Raw genomic sequence first — 20,043 nt, forward strand, 5'->3', positions numbered from 1 at the left:
CGATGTAGTGCCACCTAGGCAGCAATGAGCTTTGCCCAGCACTCAGCCTGTCTGACTCAACCAGCCCAGTCAGATGCTACTTCCTAGCTAGTGGCGTCTCATGTTTTAACACACACAGCCCAAAGCCATGTCGTACTTTACTGTGCACAGCGTCAGAGCCAGTTGGACAGTGATCTTGTTGCTGGGATATTCTGTTTACTTGTTCCTGGGAGCTGCGGTATTCCAAATGCTGGAGAAGCAGGCAGAGACTCATACTCGGAAAAACTTCCAGCTGAAAAAGCTCAATTTCCTTTCAAACTACAGCTGTCTGGATGGACCAGCCTTGGAAAAGTTTGTGCAGGTAAGTCGAAAAATACTGAGGGGGAGGTGGGAGTGGGGAGGGAATGGCGGGCGTTGGTACCTGTTGACTTTAGAAGAATAGTGCAAGACTGCATAGCCAAATGATGCTTGAATGAGTTTAGAACAATCCACCAAGGTTACATTAAATAAAGACCAGAGAAATTCTAGCTAAAGGATAAGATTAGTGTGAGAGGTAAACGTTTACAAAGTTCTGTATCTCTCATGTTGTAAGGTAGTTTCAACAACCTTGTGACACAACCAGCTTACTAACAATGCGGATGCATTGAACAATATTCTACACATTTCCAAGGTTTATACCTACTAACCAGTGCTGAGTTGTCCAGCTCTTTGGTACATTAAAACACAGTTTGATTTTTAAAAATGTCCCTACTAAGTTTTTCCAATAACACAAGTAGGTCAAAGTGCCATATAGTTACCTTTTACACTGTTGGAAATCCAGCTGGTGACGGGATCCACAATTTTTGGAATAATATGATGTAACGTGACCTCACTGAGTCCAGAATCAAACTTGTCAATCTCCAGGAGGTTGTATGTTATTAGCAGCAAGACACGATTACACACGTTGTTCTTTTTTTCTCTTCTGCTGCTATAGATTCCTGGCTGAGGGACAGTTCCCTGGGCAGAGGAACTGTATCTGTGTTAGACCATTCTGGGGAACGGGGAGAAGAACATTGCAGCGACTATGGGAATTGTAGCTGGTGGGGCACGGACTGTGCAAAGTGCCATTGACCTTGGATGGGATTTTCCGGTTCTGGGGCAAGCGCGGCTGGAAATTCCCACTCCAAATTTTCCCTTACCCAATGTTCTTGTATATCTATGTTTTGGCAGCAAGGGTGCCCGAGGACTGGAGGGAGTATGGGGTCGGTCGAAGTCATGGTGGGTGCAGTTATCAGCAGGGTAACCCTAGCTGATGATTCTACCCTTCCTCATCAAGGGTTGGAAATTGCCAATTGTACTTCCGGCCTTGAATAAAATTAGGTAACTCAGCACAGGCTATGGGGATTGAAATCGCAGCCTTCCCACTTGGGAAGTTACCCTCCTGGAGCAGTACAAGTTTGACCTAAGCTGTGAAGATTGTCTTTGACAAATTATTATTGATAAGCTGCACAATCACCAAACCGTTGGTGATCTATGAGGATGTGTCTAGGGCGGTGGATAGAGGAGAGCCGGTGGATGTGGTCTTTCTGGATTTTCAGAAGGCGTTTGATAAGGTACCTCACAAGAGGTTACTGCAGAAGGTCAGAGGACATGGAGTTGGGGGTAGGGTGTTAGCGTGGATAGAGGATTGGTTGTCAAATAGGAGGCAGAGAGTGGGGGTCAATGGGTGCTATTCGGATTGGCGGTTGGTGACTAGTGGGGTGCCCCAGGGGTCGGTGCTGGGGCCTCAGCTATTTACCATTTATATAGATGATCTGGAGGAGGGAACCGAGTGTAGGGTGTCGAAATTTGCTGATGACACCAAGATTGGGGGAAAGGCAAATTGTGCGGAGGGTGTGGAGAGTCTGCAGAAGGATCTAGATAGGCTGGGCGAATGGGCCAGGAAATGGCAAATGGAATTTAATGTTGGCAAGTGTGAGGTGGTCCACTTTGGTAGGAAGAATGGTAGGAAGGACTATTACTTACGTGGCGAAAAACTGCAGCAGGCGACGGTGCAGAGGGACCTCGGGGTCCTTGTGCATGAGTCGCAAAAACCCAGCCTGCAGGTGCAGCAGGTGGTCAGGAAGGCGAATGGGATGCTGGCCTTCATAGCGAGGGGGATTGAATATAAAAGTAGGGAGGTCTTGCTGCAGCTGTATAGGGCATTGGTGAGGCCGCAGCTGGAGTACTGTGTGCAGTTTTGGGCGCCGCACCTGCGCAAGGATATTTTGGCCTTGGAGGGAGTGCAGAGGAGGTTTACTAGGCTGATACCGGAGTTGAGGGGGTTGAGCTATGAGGAGAGGCTGAATAAACTAGGCTTGTACTCGTTAGAGTTTAGAAGAATGAGGGGAAATCTCATTGAGACGTATAAGATGATGAATGGGATGGATAGGATAGAGGTGGAAAGACTCTTCCCGCTCAAAAAAGACAGTAGGACTAGGGGGCACAGCCTCAAGATAAAGGGGGGGCGGTTCAGAACGGAGTTGAGGAGGAACTTCTTCACTCAAAGGGTGGTGAATCTCTGGAATTCTCTGCCCGTTGAAGTGGTGGAGGCTGCCTCGCTAAATATTTTTAAGAAGCGGGTTGATGGGTTTTTGATAAGAGAGGGGATTAAGGGTTATGGGGAGAGGGCGGGAAAGTGGAACTGAGCCACGACAGATCAGCCATGATCTTATTGAATGGCGGGGCAGGCTCGAAGGGCCAGATGGCCTACTCCTGCTCCTATTTCTTATGTTCTTATGTTCTTATGTTCTTATGTTCTGAAGTATTTCCTATTTCACCCGCTCACTGGCAAGCTAACTGCGAGTATCTCTTTAAGCAAACACATATCAGACACTTACTTAAACAAACTCAACACAAACACTAATCCCTTTCTAAACATACAAGGCTGTCAGGCAGCTAACAGATAACTGCGTCAGCAAAATGTCATCTTTTACTCTTGTTGCATTGTCGCTGAATGCTTCAGAGTCTCCCAGTGGCATAAAGTGATTTGCAGGTCCGTTTCGTAAGTACAGAAGATATAGGGACAGAATTAGACCATTCAGCCCATCGAGTGCACTCCGCATGGCTGATATGCTGCTCATCCCCATTTTCCTGCCTTCTCCCTATAACCCTTCAACCCATCACCAATTAAAAATCTAACTCCTCCTTAAATTTACTCACTGTCCCAGCATCAACCACACTTTGGGGTAGCAAATTCCACAGACTCCCAATCCTTTGGGAGAAGTAGTTTCTTTTCAACACTGTTTTAAATTTACTACCCCTTATCCTAAGACTATGATCTCTCATCCTAGAATGCCCCACCAGTGGAAGCGTCTGCTCCACATATCATCTTGAATACCTCAATTTGATCTCCCCTTGTTTTTCTAAATTCCAGAGAGTAAATCTATCTTCTGGGACGCTGTGTTTATTTTACGGCTCAGGTTAGGAGAATACAAGGTAGTGATTGCCACTTGACCCAAGTGGGAATTGTCCATCAGCAAAGTAACAGACTGCTCCCCTCGAGGCAACAAAACTCTGTGAAATGGGAGATCGACTGTGAATGGTCAAAGATGCTTCTGTGTTTTCTTATTTTTTTATCATTTGTAGGACATGGGCATCACTGGCTGCGCCAGCATTTATTGCCCATCTCTGGTTGTCTTTAAGAAGGAGTAGCTTGCTGGGCTGTTTTAGAGGGCAGTTGAGAGTCAACCACATTGCTGTGGCTCTGGAGTCACATGTAGGCCAGGTAAGGATGATAGATTTCCTTCCCTAAAGGACATTGGTGGAACCAGATGGATTTTTTTTCCCAACAAACAATGGTTTCACGGTCATCAGTAGATTCTTAATTCCAGACTTTTTTACTCAATGCAAATGCTACCATCTACTGTGGTGGGATTGGGACCCGGGCCCCCAGAACATTATTGGAAAATTAAATTAATCTTAAATTACATTAAATTAATCTTATTGAAAATGTCATTTGTGAACAGGAATTAAAAATAGTTGTGTGCGATTCTCTGGGCCTGTTCGTCATGGGCGAAAATCCCATTGTGGCTGCTAAAATTCCCAAGAGGGCCACAGAGAGATAAGTGTGATGTTTCTACACCCTCCGTGATGACTCGATCAGAGGATATGAACCTGATTTCCATTAATTAGAATGTCTTTATTAGCTTTGAACAATGTCACACCAGAATCACTATAGTATCCAAAAATGGAATCCAGTCCTGATGTCCAGGCTGGGGGTGTAGAGGTGAGTATAGCTCCTGGAGGCTGAGGGATATGGCAGGGTACTACCCTCCTTCCCCAACACCCTGGCATTGCCCCTGATGCTGTTGACACTGCCAGGTTGGCATTGCGAGGGGGTGGGGACAGGATCAGAGCCTGGAGGGAACACCATATGTGGGATTAGGGGGGGTTTAGTTGACGTTGGGGAGGGGGAAATCATACCTGCATGGTGGTGGAGGAATGGGGGTGCAGACACTGAGAATGTGGGTGGGGGTGCCCCGATGCTAGTGAAGATGCGGGGGGGGGGATGCCTGCATGGCGTATGCGGCGGCTGGGAGGGGGCGGGGGACGTAGGAAGTTTGTGGGAGTGACCCAAACATTGAGTAGTGTGTGAGGGTTATCACTTTGTGTTTGAGGTTTGGAGGTGTTTCCCTTGTCTGCCAGGGATCCTGATGTCCAGGGATAAGGGGAGGGGGGCCTTTAACTTTACTCATTGAGATCAGGATTTCAGTCAGAACCCGACACTTTGTCATTTTTCTGGTAAATTCCGCCCAGTTTATTTATCTGGATCCAGTGCCTGCATCTGAAAGGTTGCCAAAGAGAGCAGCAGAAAGTTCCCAATGTCACTGACCAGAAGACCAAAGGGGGACTTGTCAAGCCTGCAACTGGACCCTCCTTCATCCACATACAAAAAGCCCAAATCTACGCCACACAACTACAGCTCACCATCGCCTCCTCAGGAGCAATTAGGAATGTGCAATAAATCTTGGTCTTGCCAGCAACGTTCATATCCCTTGAACAAATAACAGAAAAAGAGTTCAAGAACTCCTTTCCATTTACAGTTACAGAACACTATGTTGTATTTATAGGCAGAGGGATCTGGGTGTACAGGTACACAGGTCACTGAAAGTGGAAACGCAGGTGGAGAACAAAGAACAAAGAAAATTACAGCACAGGAACAGGCCCTTCAGCCCTCCAAGCCTGCACCGACCATGCTACCCCTAAAACTGCTACCCTTCCAAGGGCCATATCCTTCTATTCCCATCCTACTCATGTATTTGGCCAGACACATTGTATTTGTCCAAGGTAATCAAGGAGGCATGCGGCATGCTTGCCTTCATCGGCCGGGGCATTGAGTTTAAAAATTGGCAAGTCATGTTGCAGCTTTATAGAACCTTAATTAGGCCGCACTTGTTCAATTCTGGTCGCTACACTACCAGAAGGATGTGGAGGCTTTGGAGAGGATACAGAAAAGATTTACCAGGATGTTGGCTGGTATAGGAGGGCATTAGGTATGAGGAGAGGTTGGAGAAACTTGGTTTGTTCTCACTGGAATGATGGAGGTTGAGGGGAGACCTGATAGAAGTCTACAAGATTTTGAGGGGCATGGACAGAGTGAATAGTCAGAAGCTTTTTCCCAGGGTGGAAGAGCCAGTTACTAGGGGGCACAGGTTTAAGGTCCGAGGGGCAAGGTTTAAAGGAGATGCACATGGCAAATTTTTTTACACAGAGAGCGGTGGGTACCTGGAGCTCGCTGCCGGGGGAGGGAGTGGAAGTGGTTGCAAGAGTGACTTTTAAGGGGTGTCTTGACAAGTACATGAAGAGGATGGGAATAGAGGAAATGGTCCCCGGAAGGGTAGGTGGCTTTAGTTCAGATGGTTGGCACGGTCAGTGTAGGCTAGGAGGGCCGAAGGGCCTGTTCCTGTGCTGTAATTTTCTTTGCAAGTCAGTGCTTCAGTGAGTGGAAAGGTCAATCAGACAGATTGATGCAGACATTACACTGGGAAAGAACTCTGAACACTGAGACTGTGCTGAATATAAAACGGTAAGAACAGTGGATAAAGTTAAGATGGTAAGTAGAGGAGGTTATTGAAATGAAGGCAAAACAGAGTAGGAGAGATTGGACAGATCCCACAGGAGTTATGGATAAACCTCAGTGACACAGGCCGAAAAGTTTCTGTCCCACCCGCTACGGGAATTGTAATGGGTGAGACAGAACATTCAACAAACCATTTAGAGGTCTGTTGAGCTTGGGTGGGCATTCCCGTTTTTGGGATGCATGAGGACAGAAAACTCTGTCTATAATCTAAAAGACCTCCTAGGCCAGGATTCTCCCAAAAAAACTCTAAGTGCCAAATTCACGTTGATGAATCTCCTGCACTCTGTGCACTGCAGAGTGCATTAGTGTAAATCGCGCTAAAAATCAGTGTACGGGACCTACTCCCGCCGGAGAGGCTGGCAGCATAACGCTGAGCGGGGTCACTGTGCATGTGCTGATCTGTCAGCATCAGGATTGCTGTGTGCACAGTGGCCCCCACACTGCCGGCCTCCTGATCGCTGACCGGTTCAATCGCTGGCCAGCCTCACAATCCCGCATCGCTGGCCACGCCACCCCCACTACCCTACCCCCCTACCGCCCAACCACCCCTACCCCCCACCTTCCCCCTTCTCACTGATCACTGGCCTCCCGAATGTATCCGGGCCATTCCTGACCACACCATCGCTGCCTTGATCTCTCCCTGCACTCCCCCAACACCACCCCAACCCCCCTCCCACAGCTCTGGCCCCTTGGCACTGCCCAATACCCAGTTTTAAGTTTTTGTTAACCTGGAAACATCTGGAATAAACCTGGCTCAAACAGGGTTTACTTGAAACAGTAAAAAGCTGTCAAGAATGTGTAGCTTCAATTTGCATCCCTTTATAAAAACAACAGCATTATATGGCACTGCACTGGTGAGCATATTCAATTAAAAAAGAATAATCACACTCAATATTGATTTTTTGATAGGTAAAGCACATTTTCTGCCTTCTGTCCTGTGAAACATCTGTCAGCAATAGGAGATGTGATATCGGACTGTGACATTAAACTCTGTAGTTTAAGGGGCACAGACAGGATGAACACACAAAGGCCGGTATTTTATGACCTCGCTCGCTCGTAAAATCCTGCCTGAGTCTATCCCATTCTGCGAACCGCGCCTGCCCCAATTCCAGGCCGGATGCGGAGGCAAAATTCCGGTCCAGGGGAAGGGCAATTGAAAACTAGAGGGCGTAGGTTTAAGGTGGGAGGGGAAAGATTTAAAAGGGACCCGAGGGGCAACTTCTTCACATAGAGGATGGTGGGTAGATGGAATGAGCTGCCAGAGAAAGTGATTGAGGCGGTTCAATAGCAACATTTAAGAAGCATTTGGATCAGTACATGGATGGGAAAGGGTTAGAGGGGTATGGGCCAAACGCAGGCAATTGGGACTAGCTGGGAGAGTGCCATGGACAGCATGGACCAGTTGGGCTGAAGGGCCTGTTTCTGTGCTGCATTACTCTATGATTCTATAATTCTGTAAGAGCTTAAATCTCTGGAGCAGGACTTGAACCCAGACAGTCCTGGCTTGGAGGTAACCTGATTCTTAATTTTTAAAATTGTTTTTTCATTTATTAGTGTCTACAGAGTGCTTCAAAGATGCACTGGGGACACCCCATCCCGAAACACGCTCAAATGATCCCCACACCACTGAATACCCAAAGTCCCCAACCAAGAACCGCCTGCAACAGACCCCCCACCCCTCTTCCCCACAACCAGCCCCTTCCACTTACCATCAGATCCCCAACCCCCACGGAACACTTCTCCCTCCATGCACCCCCCTTCCCACCACTCCCGACTGACATGCCCTGGACAACACTTCCCTAACAGACCCCCCCCCTCCGCCCACTGACATCCCAATACTGACCCCAGCCCCACTGATCAACTAACCTCCCACCTCTGACTGACTGACCCCCTCCCCACCTCCCCCAGGCCACCCAATATACCCCTGACCACCCAGTAAGCTGTCAAGAAGAGGTATAGTGTGGGATTTTATGATTTTGCTTGGGTAAAATCCCGCCTGAGGCCAACAAAGAATTTTTTCTGTGAGCCTTGCCCACCCCGGAGACAGTAAAATTCTGGCCATAGTATCTGCAAAGTGAGTGGGCAAAAAAATTGGCAGAGGGAGAATCATGTGGGCAAATGGAGAGAAAGCAGAACTCAGTGGTACAGAGGGATCTGGGCATCCTGGTACATGAATCACAAAATGTTAGTATGCAGGTTCAGCAAGTGATTTAGGAAGGCAAATTAATGTTTATTGCAAAGGGAATGGAATATAAAGTAGGGATGTTTTATTGTAGCTGTACAGGGACTTGGGCAGGACATACCTGTGTTTAGTTTTGGCCTCCTTATTTGAATAAAGGTATAGTGTGTTAGAATCAGTTCAGAGAAGGTTCACTCGACTCATTTTTGGAATGGCGAATGTAATTTATTTAAAAGGTTGAACAGTCGGGGCCTATTCACATCGGGTTTTGGAAGATCAGGAGGTGATCTCATTGAAACATGTCTAAACATGAGCAGATCCCCAATAAGGAAATCTATACTGTGAAAAAGGAGACTGGAGACATATCCACTGTAATGAGAAAAAGTACCATCAAAATCAGGTCTTACTGGAGTCATGAGAACAGAGGATCTGATCTCACGGATGTTGATGTGGCAGGTGTTACAATCCTGGTTAATGTTATAACTGGACGTCCCAGAATGGAAGCCTTGCTGAAAAGGCAATACATAATCTTTCCTTTTTTTCAAGAAAATGTGGAGGATCAGAGTCAGAAGACTACTAGTAGATTCCTAATTCCAGATTTTTAAAAAAATTTAATTCAAATTCTACAATCTATCGTGGCAGGATTGTGAACCCGGGTCTCCAGGACATTGGCTGAGTTTCTGGATTAATATTCTAGCAGTAATACCACTAGGACATTGTCTCCTGGGGCGAATAGCAGGAAAGATCAGAAATCTCACACTTCCTTTCAATAAAGCTACATTTAAGGCATCGAGTACCAGATTCACAAAGTGACAGATAATAATATATTTAATAATACATAATATATGGGCTGGCACAGCGGCACAGTGTTAGCACTGTTGCCTCACAGCACCAGCAACCTAGGTTCGATTCCAGGCTTGGGTCACTGTCTGTGTGGAGTTTGCATGTTCTCCCCATGTCTGTGTGGGTTTCCTCTGGGTGTTCCGGTTTCCTCCCACAGTTCGAAAGACGTGCTGGTTAGGTGCATTGGCCATGCAAAATTCTGCCTCAGTGTACCCGACCAGGCGCTGAAGTGTGGTGACTAGGGATTTTCACAGTAACTTCATTGCAGTGTTAATGTAAGCTTACTTGTGACTAATGGTGAGTTCTGATTCAAGAATTTCAACATTGTTGGTAGGTTAACCTCTCAGGCAAGACCCTATAACTTCATAGTAGGAGGAAAATATTCAGATGGGATTGTGAATGGTTTTGGAACAATCCAGTCATTAAAGTCATTTTGATCCTCAGCTTTTTATGCATTAGTCTCTTTCCAAACTATCAGTGGGATTGTTGGCTCAAGATAGGTCAAGTGAGTCAAAGATACATGATTTAGGAGGGCCAGTGCCTTCTGCATTTATATTTCGTTCTGAGTGTTAACAGAAAAGGATGGTTTGTTTTCCCACAATACAAGAAACTTATCAATCAAGATTCCTCCATCCTTTCACAATTTTGTATGTTTTCCCCATAGCATCTCATCATTGCATGCAAAAAAACACCCAACGTAACTTCTGAATTCCATCTTTTTAAAGACATCCCGCCATCTTAACTTTGAATGCTTTTAAGGCAAGGATAGATACATTTTTGAACAGTAAAGGAATTAAGGTTATGGTGAGCGGGTGGGTAGGTGGAGCTGAATCCACGATAAGATCTTATTGAGTGGCGGAACAGGCTCGAGGGGCCAGATGGCTCCCAGTTGTTCTGTTCTTATCAATGTTCCCTTGCAGTTTTCTTTTGCCTAAAAGGGATGGATTTAGAATCAGAGCTAGCGACTCCAAGAAGGCTTCAAGGGGTCCAACAAATTGCACTCAGAACTCTGGAACGAAACACATCCGACCAGAGTGTCCAAAAGTGCTGACTGCGGAACTGATACTCAATGACTGAGGCAAGCTAATGGTGCAGCCTTAGACGGCAGTGCTGAACCTGCTGGTTTTAGGTTTTGTAGACCAGCTCTTGGCTTGTCTGTGATCAGCTGGAGATAGCTCTAGAATCCTTCGGTGCCCCTTTCATCTGTCATTGGGAAGTTGTTGGAATCCGTTATTAAGAAAGTAATAACAGGACATTTGGGAAGTCAAAACACAATCCATCGGAGTCAGCATGGTTTTACAAAGGGCGAATCATATTTGACTAATTTGCTAGAGTTCTTTGAAGATGTAACAAAGCAGAGTGGATAATGGGGATGCTGTAGATGTAGTATATCTGGATTTTGAGAAGGCATTTCACAAGGTGCCCCACAATAGGTTAATAAACAAGGTAGGGTCACAATGGGATTAGGTAGAATTTATTTGTTTGAATAGAAGATTGGCTAACCACCAGAAAGCAGGGACTGGTGATAAATGGGTCTTTTTCTGTTGTCAATGCAGTGCCACAGCATCCGATCTTCAGGCCCCAACAAGTTAAATTTATATTAATGACTTAGACACAGGGATAGAAGGTACTAAAGCCTGATAACTGAGGCAAGGTAACTGTGCTGAACCCGCTGGTTTTAGGTTTTATGGATCAGCTCCAGGCTTCTCTGTGGTCAGCTGGGATAGCTCCAGAATCCTTTGGTGTCCCTTCATTTCAGTTGACCCTTGGTGCTTGGGAACAGATTTAAGAGCTGGAAAGTCATCTTCTGGTTCACCTCTGTCACACCACAACAAAGGATGAGGATGCCCTTCCCCACCTCAGCAAGCCCTGGCATTGACCCAAGATTATTACCACAAGAACCGGCCCTGACCCAATACATATTCACCTTCACCCATTGTTCATTCAGAGACAATGCAGCCAAACAGCACTTTGACAGAGGCAGCGCTTTCCAACATCCTGTCCAAGAGGAGGTCAGGATTGGAATTCCAGAGGAAACTGGTCCATGCTGCAGCTGTATGAATCAGGGACAACGGGGTATCATGAGTGAAAGTAACTCCAGCTCCTGTCACCACCCTTATCCGTGCACCCCACCGCCCCCCTCCTCCCGCCAAGCATCACAGAATCACAGAGCATCACAGAAATTAGCATCACAGAGTCTTTTTCCCAGGGTTGAAGGGTCAATTACTCAGGGGCATAGGTTGAAAGTGAGAGGGGGAAAGTTTAAAAGAGATGTAAGGGGTAAGTTTTTCACACAGAGGGTGGTGAGTGCCTGGAACGCGCTGCCAGATGAGGTGGTGGAAGCAGATTCTATAACAAGGTTCAAAAGGCATCTGGATAGATAGATGAATAGGTAGGGAATAGAGGGATATTCTCTAATGAATATATTCTTGTCCACCTGAGTTGCCACCTTTAGGGAACTGTGGGTCTGTGGGACGGTTGTGGGGCAGAATGATGGTGCAGTGGTTAGCACTGCTGCCTCACAGTACCAGGGAACAGCTTGAGTCACTGTCTATGTGGAGTTTGCACATTCCCCCTGAGTCTGTGTGGGTTTTCTTCGAGTGCTCCGGTTTCCTCCCACTATCCAAAGATGTGCAGGTTAGGTGGATTGGCCATGCTAAATTGGCCCTTAGTATCAGGGGACTAGCTAGGGTAAATGTATGGGACTATGGGGATAGGGCTTGGGTGGGATTGTGGTCAGTGCAGACTAGATGGGTCGAATGGCCTTCTTCTGCTCTGTCGGATTTTATGATTCTAATGATAACGATATACAGTATGATCTAATCAGATCATCATGGTTTATCATGACTTTCTTCGATTAATATTCAACTGTTAAGTACATGTTTCAACATTGAATTTATCGATTGTGACTCTGCAGTGCTTGGAAATGTTGAGCCTGATCTTTCTGGCCCGTTACACCATTAGACCGGTGCAGCAGGCCAGGAGGATAATGCGCGAGGCTTTTGGGCTGGATAATTCAGTCTTACACCGAAAGCCATGTTTGCGGCATGTTTTGTTGGCGTGATTGGCTTTGCACCCAAAACGGTTGTAAAGCCAATTTCAATATTAATGACCGGTCCCAGCCTCCTGAACGTGTCCCCCTCGTCGTTGAGAGGCCGTGCTATCAACAATCATTCATGGTTCCCACCAACGAACCCGGACACAACAGCCATGCCAGGGGGATAGGAGGTCATTGAAGCCCCTGGGTGGTCAGGGGCATGGCCAAGCAGTGCCCAGGGGCAATGCCCCATCTATAGAATATTCTGCCAATAATATTCTTGAACAATTAAATTAATTGAAGACTTGTTCGCCAGCCAACATGATTGGCTTTATTGCAGCCCCTCGCACTTACATTTCGTTTTAGTAACCTTCGTTCTCTCATTTATTTAAGATTATTATAGATGCCTGGGATAAAGGTGTAAATCCAACTGGGAACTCCACCAACCCAAGCAACTGGGACTTCAGTAGTTCATTTTTCTTTGCAGGAACCGTGGTGACTACAATAGGTAAAGAATTACATTTAAACATCTTATTAATTTTCCTTCGTTTTTTGTTCATATTTAATTCAATTCAATCAAAGTCCAATTTAAAGTCTCAGCAAGTGAGACATTTCTGACTCTAGATTTGTGTTGCAGGGGGCAGTTTTCAGCTTTATATATTTACTGGGGAGACTTGCCTGGTGTAAGTGCTTATGAGAGGGTTGAAGTGTGCCTCTCAGATTATCTCTGAACAGTTCATTTCAACGATTATAAACTCGGTACAGCTGGTTTTTCGATGTACCTTTGATGGCAGAGGAAGTGGGAAGTGGAGCAAAGTCATAGGATCCATACAGTACAGAAGGGGGGCCATTTGGCCCATCAAGTCTGTACCTACCACAATTTGACCCAGGCCCTACACCCTTAACCCTCATTTACCCTGCTAATCGCCCGCCACTTGGGTCAATTTAGCATGACCAGTCAACTTAACACTCACATCTTCAGACTGTGGGAGGAAACCGGAGCATCCAGAGGAAACCCATGCAGACACGGGGAGAATGTGCAAGCTCCACACAGACGAGCCCGGATTTGAACCTGGGTTCCTGGCACTGTGAGGCAGCAGTGCTAGCCAGTGTGCCACTCAAAGTTCCTGAGCTCTGAGTACCCTGAGTTATTTTCCAATGAACTGGATGCTTCACCAGAATTACCTCATAAACTGCTGGTGAATGGGACATCCCTGCACTTGTTGCAGCCAGTATCATCACCCTGGGATCGGTTCGACTGAAGGTTGGCTTTGTCGCCTTGCTCGGCAACTTTGCCTCAACCCCAAACCCACTTCGCTGCAAGGGGCTGAATGTTTCCGAGATGGTTTTGGTCTCACGCTGCTGGGGCTGAAGGTGATAGACCTTCCGCTTAGACTGGCAACGGGACCCAGAAAGGCATCTCCCAAACAGTGGCCAGTAAAGTGCTGGCTGCTGGGACGCCGCTATCTTGATTTAGGAAGACAGCCACCCACACCCCCGACCCCTCCCGAGAGCTGCAGGTCAATCAGAGGGTCTGTAACTCAGTGACATCAGCGCGGCTTTTTGGGGCTTCACGGTTATGTATTCTTGAAATTAACTTCCATTTTTAAAATCTTCATGCAGCGACCAATGTACAGGTCAAGATGCTGATGTTTCATAGCCTTTAACAGTGCGGTGTATTTTATCAGTTTGATAAAGAGATAACAGCACGTGCAACATTGTCACTGACAATAAGTTCAGGCAGTACTGCTCAGGGATCAAGTTTAAGACACTTTCTGATGAGTGGGCTCTTGGAAATCCTGGGGCCAGGCAGGAAGGTCCCAGCAATAGGTTAGGGATTGGTCGAGGGAATTGGAGGTTACTGGGGACAGGTGGCATCTTTGCCACTGGGCTGGGCATTGGTGCCAGAATACCACCCCCTCCACCCCGCTACAGAACTCAGGGTGCCCAAAAGGAAAGCCCTCCTTCAGAGCCAGTATATGGGAGACTATATACTTTGTGGGAGGGGGGATATTAACTGGGGTGATACCAAGGAGGGCCATATACTGGGGGGATCAAACACTGGGGGGCCATACATGGGCAGGAGAGGGGGGCATATACTGGGAGACAATATAGTGTGTGGGGGGGAGGAGGGTGTTGGGGAGCGATATACTGGGGAAACATACACTGAGAGACCATATACTGGGAGGCCAACACCAAAGGGGCCATACACTGGGGGAACCATACATGGGTGGGAGGGGGGCATTAACTGAGGTGACACCCACTGCGAAGGCCATACACTGGGAGGTCTATATACTGAGGGGGTTAAGCACTGGGGTTAGGTGCTGGTTAGGTGCATTGACTTTGCTAAATTCTCCCTCAGTGTACCCAAACAGGTGCCGGAGTGTGGCGACAAGGGGATTTTCACAGTAACTTCACTGCAGTGTTAATGTAAGCCTACTTGTGACACTAACAAATAATAAATAAGCTTTAGATTTAAACTTTGGGAATTTGCATTTGCTACATAAGTTAAGGTCAGTATCTGTGAAATTCAAACAAGTAACTGAGTTGTTTTCTCTGCTTTTACAGGTTTTGGTAATCTGTCTCCCAGCACTGTGGGAGGACAGGTTTTCTGCGTGTTCTATGCGTTATTTGGAGTCCCTTTGAACCTAACCTTCCTGAACACCCTGGGGAGAAGTCTGAATGGCTACTTGAAGAGGCTGGAGGGAAGCGTTCAGAAATCAAGTAACCACAAGGTAAGCTTCATAATCCAGATAGCCAACCGGAGCCCCTCAGGAAGGAGGGCCTTGATTTATGGCCATGTCAGTATTGGGATATTCATAATCAGTGCTCAGGTAATCGTACTGCTCTAGTACAGAAGGGTATGCACGCTGAAGGTGTAATTTTAGATGCCAGAAGTGATCACAGAATGAATATCCATTGCCAAGAAGAATAGGCGAACAATGAATGAGAATGGGAACAAATTTGTTCAACAGGTAAAAGCAAATTACTACAGATGCTGGAATCTGAAAGCAAAACAGAAAATGCTGGAAAATCTCAGCAGGTCTGGCAGCATCTATAAGGAGAGAAGAAAGCTTACTCAAGAAGTATACGGGATTTGGATTGATCTTAAAAAGTGGTTGTATTTTCTTTTTAATCGCAGCAAGTTGTTACGACCTGTAAAGCACAACCTTAAAGAAGGGAGGGGCTAACTCAATAACAACTTTCTAAAGGCAATTGGGAAAGTGCATGAAGGGAGAGAATGCAGGGGATTGGCGTAAATGGGATTAACAGAACAAATCTTTCAAGCAACTTTCACAGAACCGATGGGTAGAAAGGCCCTCTGCTGTGCTACGATTAATCTTCAGACCTTTGTTGACATTACAGACGATGAATTAACTTTTAACTCTTTTGTCGTTTTGTTTTCATTGATGTTTGGGGTTGCTCTTCCTACACACAACTTAACATGTTGTTTCTAGTCATTGAATCATAGAATCCCTACAGTACAGAAAGAGGCCATTCAGCCCATCATGTCTGTAATCACCACAATCCCACCCAGGCCCTACTCCTGTAACCCCACGTATTTATCCTGCTAATCCCCCTGACACTAGGGTCAATTTAGCATGGCCAATCCATCTAACCTGCACATCTTTCAGGGTGGCAGGAAACTGGAGCACCCAGAGGAAACCCACGCAGATGCGGGGAGAATGTGCAGACTCCGCACAGTCAGTGACTGAAGGCTCAAATTGAACCCGGGTCCCTGGTGCTGTGAGGCAGCAGTGCAGGTACCACCCTGCTGAAGTATACCAGCAGATGATGAAAGTAACAGAAACAGCTGGTTAGTCATTATAAATGTTTCTGGTACAGGGTATTTCATAAATCTAGACATTCTGGTTTTGAATCTAATCTAATTTCTTGAAGGGCCTGTGTAGTCTAAGTGGGGGAAGGTGCTGAGTTTAATAAGTATAATCTAGGTAGTTTATGTTCTAAAAGTAACCTTAATGTTCTTGGGCCAAAGAGGAGAGATAATCTGATCAACTGTGCTAACCGTTGAAAAATGTACAGGATAGAAAATCAGAACCGGACCATGTTCTGTTAGTAACTGTTGTCAAATTGGCTAACTGTGTGGGCTAAAGATGCCTTGTAGTGGAGTGGGTAACATCCCTACCTCTGAAACAGAAGCTCCAGATTTCAGCTCAACACTGGGACTTGTTGGTTCGATGTGGTTCAATAGGTAGTTGGGCAGCATTGTGACACAGTGATTAGCACTGATGCTCACAGTGCCAGGGTCCCAGGTTCAATTCCAACCTTGGATCACAGTCTGTTGAGGTTGATAGTTTTTCTATAATGAAGTAAGTGTGACAATGGATACAATACCAAGGCAGGTTTAGATACAGATCCACCAGGCTCGAGAGTCTGAATGGTCTGCACTTGTTCCTATAGGATAAATGTTTGAACAGAAAGTGCCCGATTTTTACATATCATTTTCCGTTCTTCTGCAGCAAGCGTTGAAGATTTTCACAGTGGTTTTCTTCTTGATTGTTGGCACGGTTCTGTTTCTGGTATTCCCTCCGTTGATCTTCAGTCATGTCGAAGGTTGGACATACGGTGAAAGCTTTTACTTTGCCTTCATTACTCTCAGTACAATCGGATTTGGAGATTACGTTGTAGGTATGGCTTAAGTCCAATAACTCAACAATGCATAATCATCACATATGCAGATATTAGGAGAGAGAACTAAAAAATCCCTACAGCGCAGAAGAGACCATTCAGCCCAACTGCACTGACTCTCTGACAAAACATCTTATCCAGGACCTCGACCTCGTCTTATCCCTATAACCGCACACATTTACCGTGGCTAATCCACCCAACCTGCACATCTTTGGACTGTGGGAGGAAACTGGGGCACCTGGAGGAAATTCACACAGACATGGGGAGAATGTGCAAACTCCACACAGGCAGTCACCCAAGGCTGAAATTGAACCTAGGTCCCTGGAGTTGTGAGGCAGCAGTGCTAACTACTGCCACTGTGCAGCCCAACTACCTGAAAGCAAAGCCACAGACCGTAGGACTGGTCTTACCAAAACTCACCAAACCAAGCAGCAACCCATGGAGCTCTTGGTCTTACAGCCGTGTCCTGAGGATATTAAGAAAGGCAGACAAAAATAATGCAATTTGAATCATTGATGCTGATCCCTGCAGGATCTTTATTGCTTACGTAATAGCCAACATACTCCAAAGTTAAGATACTGTGCCAAGCCTTTTGAAATGTTTTGACAGTGTTCTAATGTCTTTCCTCCTCCTCCTTGAGTTACCATGCCCCAGGGGTTTTGGCCACTATAAATCACAATGAATTGGCCCATCATTAAGCTTGGCAATCTTTGGACATTTTTTCCTGTATTATGGTTGACCAGGAAGCTCCCTCACTCTGTCATCAAGTATATTAGTAGGAATTACAGGCGGATAATCAGCCTGCTTGGGCATGTTACAAATGCACCTTCTGTGCTCATCAAGTCTGGAGGTGGAACCTGAACCCAGCAGCATGGTGGCACACCATGAACCTGAATGGGCGGCACAGTGAGTAGCACTGCGTTCTCTCAGTGCCAGGGACCTGGCTTCGATTCCCAGCTTGGTTCACTGTCTGCATGAAGTTTGTACATTCTCTCCCTATCTTGTGTGGGTTCCCTCCGGGTGCTCTGGTTTCCTCCCAGTCTGAAAGACGTGCTGGTTAGATGCATTGGCCATGCTAAATTCTCCCTCAGTGTACCCAAACAGGCACTGGAGTGTGGCCACTTGTGACACCAATAAATAAACTTAAAAAGAAACCCAGAGCTTCTGGCTCGGAGGTAGGGATGCCACACCTGAAGATTAACATGTCTTCCCCTTAATGCATTTGCAGCCATTGCCTTTTTAAGAAAACAGACGGTCAACTTCTTTTAACATTTCATAATTTCCTCTTTTCTGTTGTGTGTGTGCCACTAATAATTGTAATCTCCTTATTTCAGGCACAGGTCCAGATAAGCACTACATCTCCATCTACAGAAGCTTGGCCGGTGTCTGGATTGTTGTTGGCCTGGCCTGGTTGGCATTGCTTTTTAGTGTGGGAAGCAGAGTCATGAATTGGATCTTCCAGCTGAAGTGGCACAGGAAAAAATCAAAGCTCGAGGTTAAGCATGGGCCAAAGCAGGACGATTGTACTTAGTCTCATTGTTCCTCATCTCCTATTTGACTACCTCATTTCACTTATCCTCACTCATCCTACTTCAGTTTTTTTTCCAAGCCTCAGTTGCCTTCTGCTCATTTATTTTTCTGGTAAGGTGCTCTTCTTGTGATTTTATGGTTCATTATGGACAGCATGGTGGCAGAGTGGTTAGCACTGCTGCCTCACAGTGCTAGAGACCCGGGTTCGATTCCCAGCTTGGGTCACTGTCTGTGCAGAGTCTGCACGTTCTCCCCGTGACTGCGTGGGTTTCCTTCGGGTGCTTCGGTTTCCTCCCACAGTCCAAAGATGTGCGTGTTAGGTGGATTGACCATGCTAAGTTGCCCCTTAGTGTCAGGGGGACTAGCTAGGGTAAATACATGAGGTTATGGGGCCTGGGTGAGATTGTTGTCGGACTTGCTTGTTGGACTGAATGGCCTCCTTCTGCACTGTAGGGATTCGATGAAAGCGTTGTGGTGTGGAATACTGGTGTTGTGGAACGGAACACTCTTCCAAGTGACAGTGATATGTACTCCCAATTTGGGTGGGGCACCAGTTAGTCGCACTGTGTAAGACCCCCCTTCACTGCCTGGATAACCTGCCCAATCACAAAATCAGAGGAGTTCCCTCTAATGCACCTGTAGAACATTCTTTCTCCAATTTCCACACTGGTTAACTTGTGCCTCCCGATTAGATTGGCCAAATAGGTGAAAAGCTCAGGCCAGATTTATGAGACAGGCCCATGGAACCACTGAACACTCTAACCTCATGGCTAATTTTCCATGGCGTCTCTTCTTGCACCCCAACTTTTGCAGTGAGCAAGAAGGCTTCAGAATCATCTGTACGAAGAATCCTCAAGCTTATGGAAGCTTGTTGAGTGAAGTGACAATTCCCCCATGCATATCCGCCAATGAGATCAGTCAAGGGAAAGAGTATTTTTATTTATGAATTGCATTTTATTTTTGTCTTTTTTTGTCTGTGTTTACCAGATAATTAAAAAGGATTGATGTTGGTTAATTTAACTCCAGGCCGGAATTGCCTGAGTTGGTTGCTGTGAGGTGTGTGAATGTGATCTGAAGAGGGAACATCTCATTTTTTTGGTGGCACGGTGGCACAGTGGTTAGCACTGCTGCCTCACAGTACGAGGGATCCAGGTTCACTTCCGGCCTTGGGTCACTGTCTGTGTGGAGTTTGCACATTCTCCCTGTATCTGCATGGGTTTCCTCCGGGTGCTCTGGTCTCCTCCCACACTCCAAAGATGTGCAAGTTCGGTGGATTGGCCATGCTAAATTGCTCCTTAGTGTCGGGGGGATAGGGCGTTGGTGCGGCTTGGTGGGTTGAATGGCTTCCTTCTGCACTGTAGTGATTATATGATGCAATGATTTTCCTTTGCTTCACCCCCTGGGGAGGTGACCTCTCCTTCTTGGGAGATTCACATAACAGTACATTGGTTTGATTTGATGTATTACTGTCACATGTATTAACATACGGTGAAAAATATTGTTTCTTGTGTCCTATACAGACAAAACATACCATTCATAGAGAAGGAAACGAGAGAGTTCAGAATGTAGTGTTACAGTCATAGCTAGCGTGTAGAAAATTATCAACTTAATGCAAGGTAGGTCCATTCAAAAGTCTGATGACAGCAGGTAACAAGCTGTTCTTGAGTCAGTTGGTACGTGACCTCAGACTTCTGTACCTTTTTCCCAACAGAAGAAGGTGGAAGA

The 20,043-nt window shown here is 46.3% G+C and overlaps 1 protein-coding gene across 1 annotated transcript; it reads left to right on the top strand.

Moving 5' to 3' along the window:
• The first annotated feature begins 127 nt into the window (after positions 1 to 127).
• Positions 128 to 18,445, top strand: LOC145345564 (potassium channel, subfamily K, member 16-like). Its single transcript, XM_080193401.1, has 5 exons — positions 128 to 340; positions 12,532 to 12,646; positions 14,707 to 14,873; positions 16,620 to 16,788; positions 18,123 to 18,445. The coding sequence occupies exons 1-5, from the start codon at positions 128 to 130 to the stop codon at positions 18,317 to 18,319; spliced, it is 861 nt and encodes a 286-aa protein (XP_080049527.1). The 3' UTR covers positions 18,320 to 18,445.
• The last annotated feature ends 1,598 nt before the right edge of the window (positions 18,446 to 20,043 follow it).

Source organism: Carcharhinus amblyrhynchos, chromosome 7 (genome assembly GCF_965287045.1).
Source record: "Carcharhinus amblyrhynchos chromosome 7, sCarAmb.v2.hapA, whole genome shotgun sequence".
NCBI lineage: Eukaryota > Metazoa > Chordata > Chondrichthyes > Carcharhiniformes > Carcharhinidae > Carcharhinus > Carcharhinus amblyrhynchos.